The 25,251-nt window shown below is 32.2% G+C and overlaps 1 protein-coding gene across 1 annotated transcript; it reads right to left on the reverse strand.

Annotated features, from left to right (window-relative positions):
* Positions 1-14,224: 14,224 nt before the first annotated feature.
* Positions 14,225-24,518, reverse strand: LOC143048361 (serine-threonine kinase receptor-associated protein-like). Its single transcript, XM_076222013.1, has 7 exons — positions 24,354-24,518; positions 21,483-21,618; positions 20,813-20,967; positions 19,871-19,973; positions 17,020-17,157; positions 16,396-16,532; positions 14,225-14,795 (listed from the first exon to the last, which is right to left on the reverse strand). Exons 1-7 carry the CDS (start codon positions 24,469-24,471, stop codon positions 14,596-14,598), a joined length of 987 nt encoding a protein of 328 aa, XP_076078128.1. The 5' UTR covers positions 24,472-24,518; the 3' UTR covers positions 14,225-14,595.
* Positions 24,519-25,251: the final 733 nt, after the last annotated feature.

A 25,251-nucleotide genomic window follows, 5' to 3' on the forward strand; every position in this document is an offset into this window, starting at 1 on the left:
GAACTCTAATTTGGCATTAAAATTAGAAAGATCATATCATAAGGAACATGTATACTAAGTTTCAGTTTGGTTGGACTTCAACTTCATCAAAAACTACCTCGACAAAAAACTTAAACCTGATGCGGGACAGACGACCAACAGACGGACGGACGAACAGACCAGAAAACATAATGCCCCTCTACTATCGTAGGTGGGGCATAAAAATGACGAAAAAAATTACAGAAGAGAAGAAGCCCCCTTCCAGACCATCTTTTCTAAAGAATAGTAATTCAATAAAAAAAGTAAGTCGGTCGGACAATCACGAATGAAACATATATATATATATATATATATATATATATATATATATATATATATATATATATATATATATATATATATATATATATATATATATATATATATATGTGTGTGTGTGTGTGCAGATGAAATAAAAAGACGCATGTACCATATGTCAATACACTCGTCCTATCAGTACCATTAAGTATGTGTTTAAGGTAGCACTACAGTCTAACGATGATTTTTTGAAGATATTTTTTTTATCACATAATTTTGAAGTAAGAATTATTCTGGGCAGTTTGTAAAAATCCCAAAGTCATTATCATATCACAACAGGGAGAAAATTGATATTGAACTTATGTAAATAAAAGCACATTGTAATTAATCTAAATATATAGGCATTTGGGAGGGGCTAATATGTCAATAATCTGTTGATACCAGTGTCCAGCTGTTAATCCCTGACCACAAGATAAATATTGTAGTCTTATCTTATTGTTTTGCAACAAAAATAGTTTATATAACATGGAAGTGAAGAAAGAAAAAGAAAAAATCTAAGAGGAAAAAATCTACAAAAAATGAAATAAAATTAATATGGTAAAGAATGGGAAAGTATTTTTGAAAGCCTCTGACTGTCTGTATAAATATCTTCTCTTTGGTCTTATTCATTTAAATACAGTTTTATGCATTTTAAGCAATTTTCAGTTTATGTGTAATTTAAATTGTCAGTTCCATTAAATTAAAAAAAAAACATGTGGAAAGTGGATTTTCAAGAAGGTCTAACTCTTGATCTTTTTATGAACATGTTTTTTGATGCACACTTTTAATGTTCCAGCTTATTTCAGACAGTTTATTTCTTTTTTTTAAATTCAAATGAGGATGTATTTTCTACAATACCGTGTCCCAGTTTTTGGATAATTTGTTTCTAAATGAATTTATAGGTCTTCAAAGATGAAAGGTGAAATGAGGTTTCGAACCCAGCAGTTAAATCAATATATCTTCTTACTGGAGGAATATATCAAAAATCTAAGACACGGTTTTGTTGATTGTATATGGTTGATTAAAGGGATGAAAACAGATTTTTACTACCATTTGACATGAATGTGCCATTTTCATCCAAGTTGGAAGACCACTTTTTGGGCAATTAATGAGCTATATGTTGAAATTAATCAAACAAAAAATAAATTTATATATAGATTAAGAAAGAGTTATATTTCAGCTTTAAAATGAGTTAAAGATTTTAAAAATCCATTGAGTAGTTTTGTAGAAATTAATCTTTAAAGACTTGATTGGAGTCAGAAAATTTTGACTGTAGTGCTACCTTAATCAATGAAAATATGTGTGAAATATATAAATGATAATGTATACTGTCACTCATTGCCAGTTTACTAAGAGTGTTGTAAAATAACCGTTTTTTACCGAAACTTCTACATAGCCTCAGTTCTTGATAACAAAAACTATAAAAATATCATGAAATAAAAAGACTACTATCATCTGATCATAGTACAGATAAAGATCGACCGCTAAGATAATTATACACTTCATTGTATTGCATTTCTATTTTCGTTGTGGTTGGTGTTTTGAACAGTAGTTTATTTTGTTATAATATATTTATTTTTAACATTAACCATTATATATTCACGTGACCTCACATCTAAATTCATATTGGTATATTAGAAAGAAACATCAACAACAGAAAATGGCGTTGGTATTCAGTTTAGAAAATCCTGTGGTCGGGCAGTTTGTACTCTATGCCAGTATCGTCCTTGTGAAGATGATGATAATGAGTTTTCTCACAATCAAATTAAGAAGAAAAAATCAGGTAACTGCATGCAAACCTCAGATGCGACCATTCTCATCATTATGATCCAAAATAAATCATTCCGGCGATTTGCAATAATAATTGTGTACGTGATTCTAGGTCTTCACATTCAAGATTGTTACATTAATAGATGCTAATTTTTTCCAGATATTTCTAAATCCAGAGGATTTAAAACTAGCCATTAAACCCGACGCCAAAATAGCAACGAATGACCCTGACATTGAAAGAGTACGCAGGTACTTATATTTATCTAGATTCTTAGTGTATATTGAATTTTGATTGTTGGGTTTTTACCGCCCAGCGGCAACTATTTGATGCATATGCTGGACCAGAAAATGTTAAAAATTGATGCAATAGTTTTTGCAAGAATGCAAGGTTGGACAGCAAGGACAAATTTAAATTAAGGCGGGAAATTTGAATTACAACTGTAAAACATGGTATATGTTTAATGGATTGATTATTAGTGTTTAATGGGTACTAATGGACATAAAGTCATTACTTTAATCTGGGAACAGTATGTTCCTGCTTTCATACTAAAAATTTAGTGACAAACTCGAAGTATTTAAAGAAACATCGTTGACGTTTTTGAAAATATCATATATACTTGAGTGATTAAATTTATTCCATTACAGATGTCATCTAAACGATCTGGAGAACATTATTCCTTTTGTTTTGATTGGCAGTTTTTACTGTTTGACAGGACCAGACCCTTTCTATGCATCTTTACATTTCCGATTGTTTGCCGCTTTTAGACTTTTTCACTCTGTTGCCTATCTCATGCCGTTACCACAACCTTCTAGAGGAATTGGATTCCTTGGTGGATGGTTTGTAACATTCTCCATGGCTATGGTAGTCATTAGCTCATTATTAACATTTATTTGATGCAGGTTACGAAATTCTATTATCAAAGTTATGTCATTGGCGTTCAAGATTTTTTGTGAATCTGGTGCGTCATCAATCATAACAAATGACACAGACAATTTGAAAATAAATCTCATATACTGTTTATTTTGTAATTGTTATATTTGATAATAGTTGAATGTTTGTACTTTATTTCATTAAAAATACTTGCTTGCTTACTTACTTACTTATGATTAGTATATAATTTGGTTTTATTAATTATTGTATGCACAGAACCCGTTACCCTATTTTTCAAGTTGTAACGAAAGTCGCAGAATCTAAGTATGCTAATCTGGCGTCGTCGTTAGCTCTTTGCACTGATGATGCCGGAAGTTTTACATTCCAGAAGGTAAGAACTACCTGGACTGGGGCGGATCCAGCCATTTAAAAAAAGGGGGTCCCAACCCAGGACAAAAAGGGGGGTTCCAACTTTATGTCCCCCATTCAAATACATTGATCGTCCAAAAAAAGGGGGATCCAACCCCCGGAACCCCCTCCCTGGATCCGCCACTGCTGGATGCTTGATACCTAGTAAACATGTTAAATGAGTGATGCCTTCTGAAACGTAGTTTCCGTCAGTCATATCATTGTCCTTGACATCATTTGCGTGGTTCACCGACTGCGTAAACAAAACATAATTAGTAAATTCCTCACTTATTATGAGCAATATTATAAAAGGTATACAAATATAGGCATTTTTTTTAGAGACAAGTGTCCATGCTTCATGTCAGTTCGACAAGGTTCAACTGACCTCGACCTAATTTCACGGATCATTGTACAAGGTTAAGTTTGCGTTTTAAGGTCCCAATTTCGGATTCTAAAATGAATATATCCACAAGAACTTAGTGATAGAACAGCTTTTATTTCACTCCCCCCTTTCTATCAATTTTTGTTTGTTTTTGTTTCCTTTAATTTTATTATATTTGCATATAGCTATACATGCATGGAGTGAATTTTAAGGTCTGTCTGGTTGGTTTTATTTGTTTATGACTTAATTTTCATGGTATGGTCCGTTTCTCATTTACTCAAGCAATGAATTGGCCATGTCAACTTCATTTTTTGTATTGGATGATCGTTGATTGTTTAATGAGTATTCACGGTTTGCCTAACGTCCAGTGACAAATAGTTCTTCCAATGATGTTCAAAACGAGAATAAATGATCAAAAGATACAATGCTACATTGGGTCGACTGAGATGATAGGCGGAAAACATTTTAAATGCTACGAAAAGATCAGAATATATTGGACAGATACAGAAATTATGACCCTCAGGGTTGGTGCAAAGATTCTGAGCGTAAATATAACGTCACGGGGGGTCGGCTTAAAGTCCCATTCTACGAATTTATACACCACATACACTCCTCTTTGGGAAGGGTTTTAATGTCAGTCGAGAAAAGACCAATGGATGAACGCATATATGTATACTCCAGTCAACCCTGGTGGTCGGGAATGGTTGTAATGTCATAACATTGGTCAATACATGTACTAATCGAAATTTGGTCTGTTATATATATATATATATATATATATATATATATAAAGTGCCTAGAAAATCAACCTAACGATGTTAGAGTAGATTTGATTCGTAACTTCCTCCCCGGCGCCGGGGCTGGAACCTGTACTTTATTTCCTAACTTCTACGACAACACCGCCTAGCATTGCGCAGAGACCTTATCCCCTCCTCTAACTCTAGCTTATAAAAATAAGCTTTCGTTTCGGGAGGTGTTACCTTCTTGTAGGAATTAAACAAGGATCTCTGATACAATACACGAAGTATTTATTTTTCGTGTACAGAAATGATCATCTACTCATCTCTTCAGTATAATTGCAGGATGCTAATCTATTTTTAGAAGCATACAATCACTGTAAATAAATATATGTATATGTCTGCCTGTGTGAAGTGACAACTGCAAATTATACCTTGTCCATCGGATTTCTTATGATTAAGAAATACCAGGCCTTAAAATATGTATAAAGTGCCTAGAAAATCAACCTAACGATGTTAGAGTAGATTTGATTCGTAACTTCCTCCCCGGCGCCGGGGCTGGAACCTGTACTTTATTTCCTAACTTCTACGACAACACCGCCTAGCATTGCGCAGAGACCTTATCCCCTCCTTTAACTGATTCACATTTTGTAATTTAGAGTCACAGTTTAAGCTCCTTGTGATGTGTCTGTGACAATAATGTCAATTCATTATATCTAAGTGACAACAGCATATTAAAATGTGACTTTCAATAGACATTTGTACCATATATTAATGTTTATATTTTGTATATATATATATACAAAAGATGACTCACAAGATACCAATAATTTCATAAATGTGGTATGGGAGTCTAAACTAAAAATGATAGAATTTGTGCACACATTGCCAAAACGTAGTATCTATTGATATATGTTCAAAATTATAATAAAAATGATAGGTCACCGTGCATTTTCTCAAGCTACAGGTTGTGACAAAATGACACATTTTGTATGGATAATACAGGAAAAAACATCATTATGTGATTAGAAGCTAATTGTGATAGAATTGTAAAATAAAATACGTGAAGATAGCTTTTAGAAAATGCTTTGAGAATATCAAAAGAAAAGATAGGGTCACCGTGTGTTTTTTCCGGCAAAAATACAAAATAGCAAAATTCCATGTAGATTCCTTCAGAAAACGCACTATTTCAGAGTTACCTCCGCTTAAAATGCAAATTTGAAAACATAAAAATCAAGCAAAAATAATCAACACTTGTAAAAATATTAATACTCATAAGTTATAATGATATAAACTTGTTTTTTAAATGGAAATTCACATTAGTTATCTGCATTCCTGCAGCAAAATTTGATTGAAAATCTGGACCTCAGATTCTCGGTTTTTTGCAATCCAAGATGGCGAAAGACACCACACCACCTTAAAATCAGAAAACCTTCACAGACACTTACTCCCCCTATACAAATCATAAAATATAACACAACTGCAATATGATTTTATTGACTTTTAACTGATTCACATTTTGTAATTTAGAGTCACAGTTTAAGCTCCTTGTGATGTGTCTGTGACAATAATGTCAATTCATTATATCTAAGTGACAACAGCATATTAAAATGTGACTTTCAATAGACATTTGTACCATATATTAATGTTTATATGGTGTTTTCAAATTCACTGTATTTATTGCAGCACCAAATTACCAAAATATCTCACAGAATGTTAACTCCAAGTTTTGTTTGTTGCGTTTCAATTTGTCAAAATAAATTGTATGCACCTTAGTATTTCATAACATTGTCATACCTAGAGCTCATCTCTAATGTTAAATTACATGGTAACTTGTCTCAGATCAAGATGACATTTCTTATCAGATGCAGACATTTTCAAACAGTGGAAAAAGTCTAAGCAAAACTTAACATTTATTCTAGTTAAATGTTGAAAAGGCACACACTAAAACAACTGATATATGTAAGTTTTCTAAAGAGAATCCACCTTTAAAATGATATTCATTAAACAAGGTACACTTGTAAATATCAAAGTTGCATAGTGAAACCGGTATAGCGAATGTGTAAAACAAAGACTTGCTTTTCTGAAACAAAAAGACTAACTGTTCTTCCAATATAATTTAAATTGCGTGACAAGTATACTGCTTTTGCTGAATTCACAAGTTTTAATTTTGAACTATTTGTTGGACTGGCCAAATTTAACGTGAAAAAAATCATCACTGAGACATTGTGATAATAAATTAAGTACAGGTATCCTAAAAACAAATTTTGATCAAGTTTCTGCTTTGACTGGTGTTGAATCTGAGTTTGGCACTGTTTCACCAGGCATTACACATTTCCAAAGTCCATAAGTTTTTCCAACTGTTGTTTGCCAAAGACGTAATGTACCATCTTCACTACCACTGGCATATAAATCTCCATCTGGTGAAAACTTTACACAATGAACTGGTCCAAAATGACCTTTAAAAGATTCTGAAAATATAAAAAATAGTATTGATGATAACAAATAGTGAAAATGTAAATACCATCTGTGATCTTGAATATTACTGATTTGTTGAAAATCTAGGTAGCCAAAGATCTAACAGCTGATTTTAACCAGATGCTCCACAGGGCGCAGCTTTATACGACCACAGATGTTGAACCCTGAACGGTTGGGGCAAGTATGGACGCAACATTAGTGCTGGATTCAGCTCTAAATTTGGATTGTGATTAAATAGTTAACACAGCATAGGTTTCTGACACAGAATGAATGTGGTCTAATGAACTTCAAATATTTTTTTGCCTTTGAGCAATTCACTATGCTGTTGAATATTAATCCTCTCAAAAAAATGTTTGAAGAAATTTTCTTTTTATTTATGAAATCTGAAATGAGAAAAATTTAACCCCCCTTTTTTTCACATCCCACTTTCCCTTTTTCCAAAACTGATCTCAATTCAAATTTCTAATGGAGTTTGCAACAATAACTACTCATTTAAATACATCATAAAATATGAAAATGTAAAATAACTATTTGCAAAAAAAAAATGGGGTTGACAGTCTAGCCTTTGCAAGCAACTTTAGATTCAAAATTTTAATAAAAATGTTTTTGCATCAGCACTATGAAATACAGTGGAGAAACCAAATGTGCTGATGGGAAGCTTTGTAGCTATAGCACTTTTAAGACTCATTTTGATCTTTAAAGATATCTTACCTTATTACAATCACCTGAGCAGAGGAGAAATTTCACTCGATTGCGTACCCTGATAGCGACCTTGTTCAATTCTTAGTCTGTGAGAAGAAATACTCTCCAACAAAACAGAATAAGTCTCAGGTGCACGTCAGATGAATTTTACGTTGATGATGAAAAACATTTTTTTTTATTTTCGTGTAGATCATCTCAAGATATCAGAAATTGTTTAAATTACACTATTAACTCATCATGCCCAAACTTGTAGGGCTTCTTTATGTAGACAATCTTGATATCTTGATATCTGTCTGTGAGTTAGTTGATGAAGACAAAATATAACATGAAAGATAAATATTTGAGTCAGGCTTTCTGCACTAGGCACGAGGTTGGCATGGTGGGGTACAGGACACATCTTATAAGTTCTATAACCCTTCTGTCTGTGATATTTTTGAATAAACAAGTAATATTTCATCTTTTTCGTAATATGTGCACTTTGGCATGTCGATTAGCATTGTCCCTTAGTGCATCTTGCAGTTGTGTCACTTTAAATAGTACTGACTCCTCTGCACCAGGCACGAGGATGACATAGCAGTTATGTGCAACTTCTTACAATATCTTACCATATCATTAATGTCCCGATATTAAAAAGAAATTGTGTTATGATTGCCAATGAGACAACTGTCCACAAAAGACCAAAATGACACAGAAATTATAACAACTATAGGTCACCGTACGGCCTTCAACAATGAGCAAAGCCCATACCGCATAGTCAGCTATAAAAGGCCCCGATATGACAATGTAAAATAATTCAAACGAGAAAACTAACGGCCTTATTTATATAAAAAAATGAATTTAATATGCACCCACCATGCCATATAGCACCGTCCCTTTAGGTGTCTCCTGCAGTTAAACTAGATATATATTAAGCCCACTCACAGAATTTCTTTTTTACTTTCTAGATGTGTGCCAGAGACGAAGGTTTTATATATACTCCTATATATATACGAATATATGGAAAACTGTTGTTTAATATTTATTTGTGTTTGTAACTTATGTTTGTAAATTTAAACTAATATTATATAATGCTATTATATATATGCATTATGCTCCTTGTGAGCCCATTTGATTGAAATAAAGCATCTTCTTCTTCGTCTTTTTCTCCTTTATTTTATCAAATTTGACTTTTTTTCGTGTTACTGACGAAATTTTCGGCTTTTAGGAATGCCTACCACAAAAATTCTTTACCTTCCCGCTGCAGTACTATCCAATAGTTATTTATTAGAGCAAAGTCTATAATCACGAACCATACAGAACTGCCGAGGCAATGGGTAGGACTGAAAGTTGGTGACCCAGTTTCAAATAGAAGTTGTATTGTCGGTTTACCATGAAAATATTCATTTTACATCAAAAGTCCATATTTTTAGTCGATCGTTAATTAAAGTTGTGAAAATCGCAAATACATTGTATGGGTAAAACAAGTACAAATCACATCATGGACTTAACAGATAATACTTTGTTTGAATCGTTATCATATTTTTTTTAATTTTTTTTTTTATTGTAAATGCTAATTACAAAACCATAAACCCAAAGTTGGAAATCTGCAAACTAAAGTTAGAATTTTGTTAATGGGATATAAAAATCTTCCATCAAAAAAGTCAAAAACTGTGATTTTAAAGAAAATTAAGATTGTCGCTCAAGTAGTTTTCCAAACGCAATATCTAGATGACGCCGAACTGCAGGATAACTTTTCATAAAGAGAATTGCAGGTTGGGAATTGCTTGATAGCTTGACACTATAGTAAACATAAACTAGAGTATAAAGAATGTAAAGTAATAGGCAAAAAAAATTAGAGAATACTTGTGTCCCCAGTACACGGATGCCCCACTCGCACTATCATTTTCTATGTTAAGTGGCCCGTGAAATTGGGGGTCAGAACTCTAATTTGGCATTAAAATTAGAAAGATCATATCATAAGGAACATGTATACTAAGTTTCAGTTTGGTTGGACTTCAACTTCATCAAAAACTACCTCGACAAAAAACTTAAACCTGATGCGGGACAGACGACCAACAGACGGACGGACGAACAGACCAGAAAACATAATGCCCCTCTACTATCGTAGGTGGGGCATAAAAATGACGAAAAAAATTACAGAAGAGAAGAAGCCCCCTTCCAGACCATCTTTTCTAAAGAATAGTAATTCAATAAAAAAAGTAAGTCGGTCGGACAATCACGAATGAAACATATATATATATATATATATATATATATATATATATATATATATATATATATATATGTGTGTGTGTGTGCAGATGAAATAAAAAGACGCATGTACCATATGTCAATACACTCGTCCTATCAGTACCATTAAGTATGTGTTTAAGGTAGCACTACAGTCTAACGATGATTTTTTGAAGATATTTTTTTTATCACATAATTTTGAAGTAAGAATTATTCTGGGCAGTTTGTAAAAATCCCAAAGTCATTATCATATCACAACAGGGAGAAAATTGATATTGAACTTATGTAAATAAAAGCACATTGTAATTAATCTAAATATATAGGCATTTGGGAGGGGCTAATATGTCAATCATCTGTTGATACCAGTGTCCAGCTGTTAATCCCTGACCACAAGATAAATATTGTAGTCTTATCTTATTGTTTTGCAACAAAAATAGTTTATATAACATGGAAGTGAAGAAAGAAAAAGAAAAAATCTAAGAGGAAAAAATCTACAAAAAATGAAATAAAATTAATATGGTAAAGAATGGGAAAGTATTTTTGAAAGCCTCTGACTGTCTGTATAAATATCTTCTCTTTGGTCTTATTCATTTAAATACAGTTTTATGCATTTTAAGCAATTTTCAGTTTATGTGTAATTTAAATTGTCAGTTCCATTAAATTAAAAAAAAAACATGTGGAAAGTGGATTTTCAAGAAGGTCTAACTCTTGATCTTTTTATGAACATGTTTTTTGATGCACACTTTTAATGTTCACAGTATCGTCCTTGTGAAGATGATGATAATGAGTTTTCTCACAATCAAATTAAGAAGAAAAAATCAGGTAACTGCATGCAAACCTCAGATGCGACCATTCTCATCATTATGATCCAAAATAAATCATTCCGGCGATTTGCAATAATAATTGTGTACGTGATTCTAGGTCTTCACATTCAAGATTGTTACATTAATAGATGCTAATTTTTTCCAGATATTTCTAAATCCAGAGGATTTAAAACTAGCCATTAAACCCGACGCCAAAATAGCAACGAATGACCCTGACATTGAAAGAGTACGCAGGTACTTATATTTATCTAGATTCTTAGTGTATATTGAATTTTGATTGTTGGGTTTTTACCGCCCAGCGGCAACTATTTGATGCATATGCTGGACCAGAAAATGTTAAAAATTGATGCAATAGTTTTTGCAAGAATGCAAGGTTGGACAGCAAGGACAAATTTAAATTAAGGCGGGAAATTTGAATTACAACTGTAAAACATGGTATATGTTTAATGGATTGATTATTAGTGTTTAATGGGTACTAATGGACATAAAGTCATTACTTTAATCTGGGAACAGTATGTTCCTGCTTTCATACTAAAAATTTAGTGACAAACTCGAAGTATTTAAAGAAACATCGTTGACGTTTTTGAAAATATCATATATACTTGAGTGATTAAATTTATTCCATTACAGATGTCATCTAAACGATCTGGAGAACATTATTCCTTTTGTTTTGATTGGCAGTTTTTACTGTTTGACAGGACCAGACCCTTTCTATGCATCTTTACATTTCCGATTGTTTGCCGCTTTTAGACTTTTTCACTCTGTTGCCTATCTCATGCCGTTACCACAACCTTCTAGAGGAATTGGATTCCTTGGTGGATGGTTTGTAACATTCTCCATGGCTATGGTAGTCATTAGCTCATTATTAACATTTATTTGATGCAGGTTACGAAATTCTATTATCAAAGTTATGTCATTGGCGTTCAAGATTTTTTGTGAATCTGGTGCGTCATCAATCATAACAAATGACACAGACAATTTGAAAATAAATCTCATATACTGTTTATTTTGTAATTGTTATATTTGATAATAGTTGAATGTTTGTACTTTATTTCATTAAAAATACTTGCTTGCTTACTTACTTACTTATGATTAGTATATAATTTGGTTTTATTAATTATTGTATGCACAGAACCCGTTACCCTATTTTTCAAGTTGTAACGAAAGTCGCAGAATCTAAGTATGCTAATCTGGCGTCGTCGTTAGCTCTTTGCACTGATGATGCCGGAAGTTTTACATTCCAGAAGGTAAGAACTACCTGGACTGGGGCGGATCCAGCCATTTAAAAAAAGGGGGTCCCAACCCAGGACAAAAAGGGGGGTTCCAACTTTATGTCCCCCATTCAAATACATTGATCGTCCAAAAAAAGGGGGGTCCAACCCCCGGAACCCCCTCCCTGGATCCGCCACTGCTGGATGCTTGATACCTAGTAAACATGTTAAATGAGTGATGCCTTCTGAAACGTAGTTTCCGTCAGTCATATCATTGTCCTTGACATCATTTGCGTGGTTCACCGACTGCGTAAACAAAACATAATTAGTAAATTCCTCACTTATTATGAGCAATATTATAAAAGGTATACAAATATAGGCATTTTTTTTTAGAGACAAGTGTCCATGCTTCATGTCAGTTCGACAAGGTTCAACTGACCTCGACCTAATTTCACGGATCATTGTACAAGGTTAAGTTTGCGTTTTAAGGTCCCAATTTCGGATTCTAAAATGAATATATCCACAAGAACTTAGTGATAGAACAGCTTTTATTTCACTCCCCCCTTTCTATCAATTTTTGTTTGTTTTTGTTTCCTTTAATTTTATTATATTTGCATATAGCTATACATGCATGGAGTGAATTTTAAGGTCTGTCTGGTTGGTTTTATTTGTTTATGACTTAATTTTCATGGTATGGTCCGTTTCTCATTTACTCAAGCAATGAATTGGCCATGTCAACTTCATTTTTTGTATTGGATGATCGTTGATTGTTTAATGAGTATTCACGGTTTGCCTAACGTCCAGTGACAAATAGTTCTTCCAATGATGTTCAAAACGAGAATAAATGATCAAAAGATACAATGCTACATTGGGTCGACTGAGATGATAGGCGGAAAACATTTTAAATGCTACGAAAAGATCAGAATATATTGGACAGATACAGAAATTATGACCCTCAGGGTTGGTGCAAAGATTCTGAGCGTAAATATAACGCCACGGGGGGTCGGCTTAAAGTCCCATTCTACGAATTTATACACCACATACACTCCTCTTTGGGAAGGGTTTTAATGTCAGTCGAGAAAAGACCAATGGATGAACGCATATATGTATACTCCAGTCAACCCTGGTGGTCGGGAATGGTTGTAATGTCATAACATTGGTCAATACATGTACTAATCGAAATTTGGTCTGTTATATATATATATATATATATACAAAAGATGACTCACAAGATACCAATAATTTCATAAATGTGATATGGGAGTCTAAACTAAAAATGATAGAATTTGTGCACACATTGCCAAAACGTAGTATCTATTGATATATGTTCAAAATTATAATAAAAATGATAGGTCACCGTGCATTTTCTCAAGCTACAGGTTGTGACAAAATGACACATTTTGTATGGATAATACAGGAAAAAACATCATTATGTGATTAGAAGCTAATTGTGATAGAATTGTAAAATAAAATACGTGAAGATAGCTTTTAGAAAATGCTTTGAGAATATCAAAAGAAAAGATAGGGTCACCGTGTGTTTTTTCCGGCAAAAATACAAAATAGCAAAATTCCATGTAGATTCCTTCAGAGTTACCTCCGCTTAAAATGCAAATTTGAAAACATAAAAATCAAGCAAAAATAATCAACACTAGTAAAAATATTAATACTCCTAAGTTATAATGATATAAACTTGTTTTTTAAATGGAAATTCACATTAGTTATCTGCATTCTTGCAGCAAAATTTGATTGAAAATATGGACCTCAGATTCTCGGTTTTTTTTGCAATCCAAGATGGCGAAAGACACCACAACACCTTAAAATCAGAAACCTTCACAGACACTTACTCCCCTTATACAAATCATAAAATATAACACAACTGCAATGTGATTTTATTGACTTTTAACTGATTCACATTTTGTAATTTGGAGTCACAGTTTAAGCTCCTTGTGATGTGTCTGTGACAATAATGTCAATTCATTATATCTAAGTGACATCAGCATATTAAAATGTGACTTTCAATAGACATTTGTACCATATATTAATGTTTATATGGTGTTTTCAAATTCACTGTATTTATTGCAGTACCAAATTACCAAAATATCTCACAGAATGTTAAATCCAAGTTTTGTTTGTTGCGTTTTAATTTGTTAAAATAAATTGTTTGCACCTTAGTATTTCATAACATTGTCATACCTAGAGCTCATCTCTAATGTTAAATTACATGGTAACTTGTCTCAGATCAAGATGACATTTCTTATCAGATGCAGACATTTTCAAACAGTGGAAAAAGTCTAAGCAAAACTTAACATTTATTCTAGTTAAATGTTGAAAAGGCATACACCAAAACAACTGATACATGGTAAGTTTTCTAAAGAGAATCCACCTTTAAAATGATATTCATTAAACAAGGTACACTTGTAAATATCAAAGTTGCATAGTGAAACCGGTATAGTGAATGTGTAAAACAAAGACTTGCTTTTCTGAAACAAAAAGACTAACTGTTCTTCCAATATAATTTAAATTGCGTTACAAGTATACTGCTTTTGCTGAATTCACAAGTTTTAGTTTTGAACTATTTGTTCGACTGGCCAAATTTAACGTGAAAAAAATCATCACTGAGACATTGTGATAATAAATTAAGTACAGGTATCCTAAAAACAAATTTTGATCAAGTTTCTGCTTTGACTGGTGTTGAATCTGAGTTTGGCACTGTTTCATCAGGCATTACACATTTCCAAAGTCCATAAGTTTTTCCAACTGTTGTTTGCCAAAGACGTAATGTACCATCTTCACTACCACTGGCATATAAATCTCCATCTGGTGAAAACTTTACACAATGAACTGGTCCAAAATGACCTTTAAAAGATTCTGAAAATATAAAAAATAGTATTGATGATAACAAATAGTGAAAATGTAAATACCATCTGTGATCTTGAATATTACTGATTTGTTGAAAATCTAGGTAGCCAAAAGATCTAACAGCTGATTTTAACCAGATGCTCCGCAGGGCGCAGCTTTATACGACCGCAGAGGTTGAACCCTGAACGGTTGGGGCAAGTATGGACACAACATTCAAGCTGGATTCAGCTCTAAATTTGGATTGTGATTAAATAGTTAACACAGCATAGGTTTCTGACACAGAATGAATGTGGTCTAATGAACTTAAAATATTTTTTTTTGCCTTTGAGCAATTCACTATGCTGTTGAATATTAATCCTCTCAAAAAAATGTTTGAAGAAATTTTCTTTTTATTTATGAAATCTGAAATGAGATAAATTTAACCCCCCTTTTTTTTCACATCCCACTTTCCCTCTTTCCAAAACTGATCTCAATTCAAATTTCTAATGGAGTTTGCAACAATAACTACTCATTTAAATACATCATAAAATATGAAAATGTAAAATAAAGTGCTTGTTATCACTGAATGGTAAAGATTGTTTTAATTTATCAGTTTGTAGTAAAAGTGAATATACATTGTATATTGTATAAAACAATGATTTAAGTTGATTCAACTACTATTCTGGACAAAGAAAGATAACTCCAATTGAAAATTTCTTGCTATTGCACAATATTGTGCAATTAGATATTTCTTGCTATTGCGCAATACTGTGCAATTGAAAATATTTGCTATTGCACAATACTGTGCAATTGAAGATTTCTTGCTATTGCGCAATACTGTGCCATTGAAAATTTCTTGCTATTGCACAATACTGTGCAATTGAAGATTTCTTGCTATTGCTGAATACTGTGAAATTGAAAATTTCTTGCTATTGCACAATACTTAATATAATAATTTTGGATCCTGATTTGAACCAACTTGAAAACTGGGCCCATAATCAAAAATCTAAGTACATGTTTAGATTCAGCATATCAAAAAAGCCCAAGAATTCAATTTTAGTTAAAATCAAACTTAGTTTAATTTTGGACCCTTTGGACTTTAATGTAGACCAATTTGAAAACGGGACCAAAAATTAAGAATCTACATACACAGTTAGATTTAGCATATCAAAGAACCCCAATTATGCAATTTTTGATGAATCAATCAAAGTTTAATTTTGGAACCCTGATTTGGACCAACTTGAAAACTGGGCCAATAATCAAAAATCTAAGTACATTTTTAGATTCAGCATATCAAAGAACCCTTAGGATTCATTTTTTGTTAAAATCAAACTAAGTTTAATTTTGGACCCTTTGGACCTTAATGTAGACCAATTTGAGATGTTTTACCAATACAATTACAACAATACACTATTTCAAACATTACAATTTGCAGATTCAACAATTGAAAAGTAGATGAAACAAAATTATCACCCTAGCAAACAAACATCATTAACACTGTCATTGTTTTCCTGCAAATTTTGATGATGCAACTATTACTTTATATAAATTAGCTTTCGAGCATCAGATGTTAAGTCTTAAAATGTAACCTCCCAAATCTATAGTAGAGATTGCACACATCTAATCATACCTAATTCCTCTCCAGTTTCATAATCAAACTTGTACATTCTTAAATCTTCTCCCCCTGAGACAAACACCTTCTTATCTGGATGTAACGCTGTAGAATTTATCTGTGTTGGAGCTTCATATTCTTTTATTTTATCAAATCTATAAAAAATATGTTTCAATATGACAAAAGTTCTATGCAAAAATTTATAAAGACTTAAAAATAAATACCTGTTGCATATAAATGTTGATACTCACTAGGTAAATTTCTAAAAGGAGAAAGCGTTAATGATGGGTAAATAAATTTAAGTCACCTTTGCTATTTTCTGTTTAAAACAGTATGATAGTTGACAAGCAAGATTATCAGATATAAATTTTTGTTTTATTAGAGCTTCAAAAACTTTGCCTTAGGTTTTGGAATTCAAATATTTGGTCTCAAGCATCATTGGAGATATATTAGTTGTCATAATGTGCATCTGGAGCAGTTAAATAACTGAAATTGGTACTGTTTACATGTATGCTTACAAAGGAACACTTCTAAAATGTCATTCCAAGTATTTAAACTGAATTGGAATTTTAATGAAATTGTTTTTTAAAAAGCTTATGAAATCATTAAAGCATAAGGCTAGATGTTGTTAAAAGTATTTACCTTTCAGCATTCCAGAAACTTGTGAAGTTACCATGTGACACTACTAAAATAGTTCCATCTTTAGAAATATCTATACTGTTTGGTGCCGTGGGAAACTCAAACTTGTGAATCTCTTCACCACTTGTCACATCCCATACCCTAAATAATAACAATGAAAAACAACATAAATACTTTATGAAAATGTTCATATTGGTGCGTTCAAAATATTGAGGATACAGACATCTAGTTATTTATTTAAATTTCTAAACCATTGAAAAAAACAGATTTGTTTATGTGCTAGCAGAAATGCAGTTTGCAGTACTTAAACATGTTATGCTATCAACAAACACAAAATACATACTCCAACCATTCTTTACTTTTACTTAAGAATGACTGTAATATTTTTTCTGTCTACGAAGAAATAACATACAAAATTTGGTGCACACTAAATAACGCGTGTAGCGGGTTATTTAACACGTTTAACCGTGTGCACCACATTTTTATATTATTTCCAATAGACAGAAAAAATATTACAGTCATTTCTTATTATTTAATTCTAAATTCCATTTTAAACCGTAGAAAACCACGAAAAAACGTTGACGACAACAGCATCACATGACTAAATTATGTCTATGGGCTGATAACAAAATAACGTCAGCCAATCAGAAGGGGCGTCACATCCAAAATTAAATTATATCTTGATACTGCATGCTTGTTAGAGAGGCAAACCATATTAATGTTACAGTGACTTGACTGTTAATGTTGCTCTCCACCAATTGCAACTCATTCAAAATTTTGACCAAATTGCAATTGTTTTATTAAACCAAATTGCTCAACTGGTCAGAATATTGAACAAATTGTTCAGTCAAAATGTGAAAGTGCAAGGTGATAAAATGAAATATACTTACAATCCTATAAGACTTTAACTCCACTTTAATGATGTTGTGACAAAATTAGTTTATTAGTTTGTATAGTTATATTATGGTCATTTCCATGCTGAAGAGGAACTGTTTATTTTGAATTGCTATAAAATTGTCCAAACTAAGCTTTCATATAGTTTTTCTTTCTAAAAGTATTCTATAATATTTATAAGAATCAGATATCATTTTAAATAAAACATCATATATTCAGTAAAATATGTGTGAAATAACAATATGCTATTGATAAGTTTTCAGGGGAGATAACCTAAAATATTATTCTTTTGAATAAAGACTTTTTGAAAGAAAAGTTATTATCTCCCCCATGGAAACTTCCTACAAACATATATTGCAATTTGACACATATTTTCCTGAATATGAAATTTTTTAATTCACATAATGTCTGATTCTTATAAATATAGAATACTTTTAGAAAGAAAAACTATATGAAAGCTTAGTTTGGACAGTTTAATAGCAATTCAAAATAAACAGTTCCCCTTCAGCATGGAAATGAATATAATATAACTATACAAACTGATAAACTAATTTTGTCACAACATCATTAAAGTGGAGTTAAAGTTTTATAGGATTGTAAGTATGTTTTATTTTATCACCTTGCACTTTCATGACTTGGCTGTGGTTTTTTACAGCAATTGGTTTAAATTTCTGACCAGTTTAAAATTTTTCAACCGCATAACAAAATACTTTACGTTGTCAGAGTTATCTCCCCAAACACTGTTTTTCTTGTGGCCACTACTCCTTCGCAACCGTAAAAGATTACAATAAATTTATTTTACCAAATTGCTCGTTACATCTTCAGGATTAGGCAATTCATTTGGACCAAAGCTTTCCAGAGACTCCATATGAGAGTTATTTCCCCTTATGTAAATGATATAAGTATTATGCATTTCTAACTGGTAAACCATAAGTTATAGAGACCTAGGGTCTTCAGATTTGAGGTCTTTGGTCCAAAAAAATGAATATGAGGTCAAGGTCAAAAGTCAAGGTCATGTTCTAAATTTTTGAATTTTGCTTATTTTCACTGATTTTCAAATACCATATGCCATATCCACAAATAAGTTTTCCTAAATTGTTAGTTGTGACATGTTCTTACTTGTATATTTTGGGTGAAAGGGTGCGCAGACAATAAATGGGAGTTTTTGCCCATCTTATATTTAGGTTTACCCGTAAAGTGATATTACTCTTTAACCAAACATATTAAAGACCTAGGGTCTTTTGATTTAAGATCCTTGGTTTGTGACCTTGAAATTGAGGTCAAGGTCATAGGTTAATAGGACCTTCTAGATTTTGACCTTTGCTTTAAATTGATATTAATACATCATAAAGCCATATGAACTAACATTTTAAACTGATTTTTCATATTTCAATATCAAAATAGATATTAACTGGTGGAAAGACCTTCAATTGTTCTCTGAACAATTGGTTTTTAATTTGTATTCATAGTTTCTTTATTTCATCCTTATACAACCTTTTACTTATATCCTAAACATTTATACCAACACTGTTGTGTTATTTACTTTTATACGACTTAGATGGATATAAAAGATGTGGTACGAGTGCCAATGAGACAACTCTCCATCCAAGTCACAATTTAAGAAAAGTAAACCATTTAGGTCAAAGTATGATCTTCAACACAGAGTCTTGGCTCACTCTGAACAGAAAGCTTTTAAAGGGTGCCAACAAATTACCAGTGTAAAACCATTTAAACGTGAAAACCAAAGGTCTTTTCTATATAAAAGACGAGAAACTCTTATAAACCACATCAACAAATGAAACCTACTGAACATCAGACTTTGGACAGGTGCAAACAGTCGTAGCAGGTTTAAACATTTTAATGGAACCAAACCTTCCCCCAATATCTGAAACAATAGTGTAATATCACAACATAGAAAGACACATGATCTACATCATACTTTCTCTTCATATATTATTACCTGACTGTTTTGTCATCTGATGCACTGACTACTCTTTTGTCAAAATATGTAAACAATGCATTCTTTATATTTGATGTATGTCCTGTAAATGTTGCCTTGGCATCTAAAAAATAAACATTTGATAAATATGTAAATACATTGTATTTAGTTTTCAAATTGCAAAGGACAACTATAGCATGATGCTCAAAATGTTGTTCATTTTTTTATGTACCAGTACATGTAATAAGAATGAGAAATATTCAAGTCAGAGAAATTAAGTAGAAAGTCAGAAAAAAATCCTTCTCTTCCATTTTTTTGCCAAACAATAGAACCCTCTTTGTCTAGACTTTTTCAAAAAAAAATTCCTCATGAATACAGTGTTTTGATAATTCATTATGTAATGCATTAACCCCCTTCCCCATTTAATCTACAATTTGTAGAAATTATATTAAAGTTACACATTCCTCTCTCTCTGTTACAAATTTCATTCTTGCAGAAATAAAATGACATCTACTAACATCTTTGACAGTTTAAATTTTCATAAAATGAATGGAGATTGTGAACAATCAATATATATCTATTATTTTTTTGTCCTGTATTTTGCCAACAGTGACTAAGCTGACTATACAATATGGGTTTTCCTCATTGTTGAAAGTTGTAAGGTGACCTATAACTGCTTATATCCACTTATTTGAAATTGAACTCTAGTGAATAGTTGTCTCATTGGCAATCATACCACATCCTTTTTTTTAATAAACAGAATTTTACTGGGGACTATAACTTTGCCTTGATAAGAAAAATGTCAAATATGAAGGAAAGAATTAAGATATATTCCCCTCCATACTAAATCACCTTCCAGACCTATGAAATAATAACGATGTGCATTTGATTGTTAAAGTATCATTTTTTTCATACACATACTTCACTGTTAATAAATTGTATTTTATCGACGACCTGACTAACCTTCAGTTGGGTTGTTCAGGTCAAATATTCGAAGAAGTTTCTCATTACTGCCAGTTAATAACTGTGTACTGTCTGTTGCAAAATTAACACTTTTTACAATATGTTTGTGTGTAAAAGAATGTAATTCTTCTCCGCTCAATGCATCCCAAAGTTTACTGGAATATAGAAAATAAATTTATTAAGCTTCAAATACTAATAACATGAGTATGCCTCTTTCAGCAATTTTAAAAAGTAAACACAGTTTTCTTTGTGAAAATAGGTTACACAGAGCTATTCTTTTTAAAATAAAGGCTTATACATTTTATACCAGGTTTCAAATATTTTTCTTAAGTAGAATTTTTTTTTTCAATGAATATTTTTTACACAAAATTGTGATTCCACCATCAGACATGTCAGATAGAAATTCATTTATCTCCTCCTGTATTCTATAGTAAAGCAGCAATACTACTGCTGATCCTATGTAAGTATATGTAAATTGAAGATGCCATTTACAATAACTTTTCTGATCGGCAATAACATCACATCTTCTTACTTTTTAGTTTTAAATGTAACAATATTTGGTAAACACCATGATGGGAAGGTCCTTTATAAGAATATAGTGTAAACAAATAATGAAATGGACTTATATGTTTTAAATTGGTTCAAACTGACTAAATAGCTGAAAACTTACGCAGAAAAGTCAGCAGCTCCTGTTGCTGCCTTTGTGGCCTCTTTGTTTAAAGTGGCTCCCCAAACAGCACCTTTGTGGCCCTCGAAAGTACCAATCCAGTCACCAGTGTCCCCTTGGCGTAACATTGGTTTCCCATCTACAAAATGTAGAACAGAAAATAAACTACATGTATTACTAAATAATTACATCATTATGAAGTTGCAAAGAAGGCCTAGAAGATAAGGGATTTCTTTATTTCAGTTATTGCCAACAAATTCAAATGAAACTTTTCCATAGATTCATATCCTATTGTTCGATCTTTTTAAACTTTTGTCAGTTCTATTGTCCCAATGAATAAATTCAATAGCTATTGTTCTCTGTGTAGACATAAAAGGTATGTTAGCAGGGATCTCCATGGATGAAAATTGAACGATGGAGGAACTTTCACCATGTCAAAATCCCGTGTCTATGGCATGGTGTTATAGAAAACATTTCATTCCTTTATTTTCATGTAAGGAATAGTAACAGGCTGATATACTGCTTATTTTATTTTTTCAATATAGATGTCCACTGTTAAAGTCAGAAATGGTATCGACGATTTGCATCATAAACTACCAGAAATTTCGCTCTTGTTTTGTAAAACGCTGAAGAAAAGATTTGGAGGGCAGATGATTTTTAATGACTTTGCAACACTTATCTTCCGATTCTGAATTGAAACAGGAAGACCAGATGTATCAATATGATAACTTTTTATGATTGTAAAAGTTCTACGGAATGAATTGGGAATTACGATACAAAATTTCTTAAGATATTATCAAGTTGCAATTAATATTCATGTATTTACCATGTTTACTTTCAAACTTGTAAAGATATTAAATATTATTGTCCTTCCCTACCAAAGGTCCTGAAACTGAATGTATTTTGTCCTAAACGTGTAATTGGGATTTAGGTCAAATTTTATTTTTCAACAGAAATAATTTCGGTCATTTCGTTGAGATCGAGTTTCAAAATCACCATATTGAACATATTTTTGTTTTGTCATCGATTTTATGTAATTACATTATATTCTGCCACTCCAGTAAAGTGTTATAATCCTGGGGGCCCTTCTAATAACTTCAATGTATATTAATGCCTAAGAGAGCTATTGGCTAATGATTGCTAATCTCTTTACCTGTGTTTTTAATTCACACCTGGCTATTAATCACAAGCCCCCAACTAATATTATAAAGAAATTAAAGTTCCATACCAACTGTCTTCATTATTTAATTACTTTTCAGCTAAGACAATTATGATTTAAAATTAAATTAAAACTTGATTAATTTACGTAGAAAAAAGTGCACATGCTTTGTTTACTTTGTAATATGCATGCTTGAAATTCTCTTCAACAGATTAGACACTGAATTGTAAATTTAGAATGATTTCATGCTAAATAAAGCAAGTGCAACTATTTTCAAATTTTTCATTAATATTCTTACTGTTAAAGGTAAAATATTAAAAATCTGATGATTTCCTGTAAATTTGATAAACAAAACTAATCCCAGAAATTAGTCCGGAATTGTTCATTTTAGTATTGTCGAATTACATCAGGTTTGATCGACTTTCACCTTCAAAATAGAAAGAAATGTAAGCGATTACTGAGAAAATTATTGTGTTGAGTCATTAAAATCATTTTATTTTTAAACTGTTGCCTTCCCTTAATTGCTCTTGATCGATTTTAGAAAAATGGTAGAATAAATCATGAAGTAAATGCGATGCGACAGTGAAACAAGTTTGTTGATGCTACGAGTATGAGCATACTCATACAGTAATGAGATTTTGACAATCTTTTTTTTTGAAAAGGGGCACCAACTTTTAAGTTATATGAAAATGACCGAAATTAGGTGAAAAAATTTCCAGATCCGTGTTCCCAACGCCTATATCACCGTGCTCTGTCGCTCCGTAATTCTTGTATCAAGGCTTCAAAACGAGACTAGGCATTATCAGCAGTGGCGGATCCAGAGGGGGGGTTTCCGGGGGTCCGCACCCCCCCTTTATTTTGGCCGATCAATGCATTTGAATCGGGACATATGTTTGCACCCCCCCTGCACCCCCCCTTTCGAAAATTCCTGCATCCGCCACTGATCAGCGACATCACAATGTGAGAGAAGTTATCAGCGACCTCACAATGCAAGAGGAGATGTTATCAAGCTTGCTTTTGTCAAGCATAATAATGTCTTAGGAACACGAAGAAGTGGGAAAAGACCAGTATTAATAGAACGATAAACAGATAATCAGGTTTTCTTCGTTTAGATGTTGCAAAATATCAGCCACTTAACACAATGTGTTGCGCTTGCGCAGTGCTCACTCACCAAAAAGGTTCCTATAATATTGTTGCTCGCGGATGATATTTATGATGTCAAAATTATACAGGAACCTGTGTGCTGACCAGTAAAGGCGGACACAAATCAATAAGGGATGGGACCTGGGGGAAAACACGTGTAGAGTCAGTGAACAGACCCAATACCAATACAAATCATCATCCTTCTAATATTTTAGGCACCTCTTCTAGCCCTTTAGAGTCAGAATTGAACCCAGGAAATTCAGAATTTTAGCAATAGGTCTTTACCACTAGACCACAAAACCCCAGGGAACTTTTTAGTGACTTTCTTGACATCCTGTTATGTACGACTACGCCATGTACGGGCACTTGTTTCTATCCATTGGAAGAACCACTAAATGTACGTTTATAGTGGGTCTTTCCATGGATAGAAACAAGTGCATGTGGTACGTAAATGTACGTTGATAGTGGGTATTCCCATGGATAGAAACAAGTGCCTGTTGGTACGAACGTATTAACTATTATACGTATAACATATTTCACAATGTTTTACAATAAATCTTAATGATATATACCTTTACATGCACTGATAAGAAAGTAACCAAATGGAGTGATGTCGCTAAAATCCAAGAAGACGACTGGTCTTGTATGGCCACTACAAGTAAGAGGTGTCTGTCTCATTTGATTTGTCATTTTTCCAGTTTCTTTCCTCGAAATGCACTTCCGGTTGTTATTTATCATAAAAACTGGGTTACACTAATGACTGGACCGAATGACTGGACCGAATGACAGGACCAAATGAAAAATGCTAATAACTTTTTCATTTCTCAAAGGATTGATCTCAAATTTGAAATATAATAAGATTTCATCATTTGATATATAGATTTAAGAAAAAAAATTAAAAAAATTTGTAAGAAACTTTAGAAAACGTGACATGACCAACTCTGATAATGACAGGACCAAATAAAAAAAAAATAACTTTTTTATTTTTCAAAGGAATTATCTCAAATTTAAAATATAAAATGATATGTCATATTTTGAAAGCTAAAGGTTATAAAAAATATAGATTTTATTTCAAAAACATTCGAAAACGTGACATGACCATCGCTGACTGACAGGACCAACCTCGACAATGACAGGACCAAATGAAATTGCTAATAACTTTTTTATTTCTCAAAATATTTTTCTGAAATTTGAAACATAATAAGATTTTATCATTTGAAATATAGATTTTAAAAAAAAATTGAAAAAATTTGTAAGAAACTTTAGAAAACGTGACATGACCATTTCTGATAATGACAGGACCAACAACGACAATGACAGGACCATATAAAAATGCTTGTAACTTTTTTATTTTTCAAAGTAATTATCTCAGATTTGAAATATATAATGATATGTCATATTTTTAACCTAAATGTTACAAAAAATATAGATATTGTCTCAAAAACTTTCGAAAACGTGACATGACCATCG

Source organism: Mytilus galloprovincialis, chromosome 10 (genome assembly GCF_965363235.1).
Source record: "Mytilus galloprovincialis chromosome 10, xbMytGall1.hap1.1, whole genome shotgun sequence".
Classification (NCBI taxonomy): domain Eukaryota; kingdom Metazoa; phylum Mollusca; class Bivalvia; order Mytilida; family Mytilidae; genus Mytilus; species Mytilus galloprovincialis.

Coding starts and splice junctions, on each gene's coding strand:
- LOC143048361 (XM_076222013.1), bottom strand. CDS start 24,471: ATGACAAATCAAATGAGACAGACACCTCTTACTTGTAGTGGCCATACA. Junction 17,158..19,870: donor TCAGATGACAAAACAGTCAG/GTAATAATATAT, acceptor GTTATTATTTAG/GGTATGGGATGTGACAAGTG. Junction 14,796..16,395: donor TGAAACTGGAGAGGAATTAG/GTATGATTAGAT, acceptor TTATATTTTCAG/AATCTTTTAAAGGTCATTTT.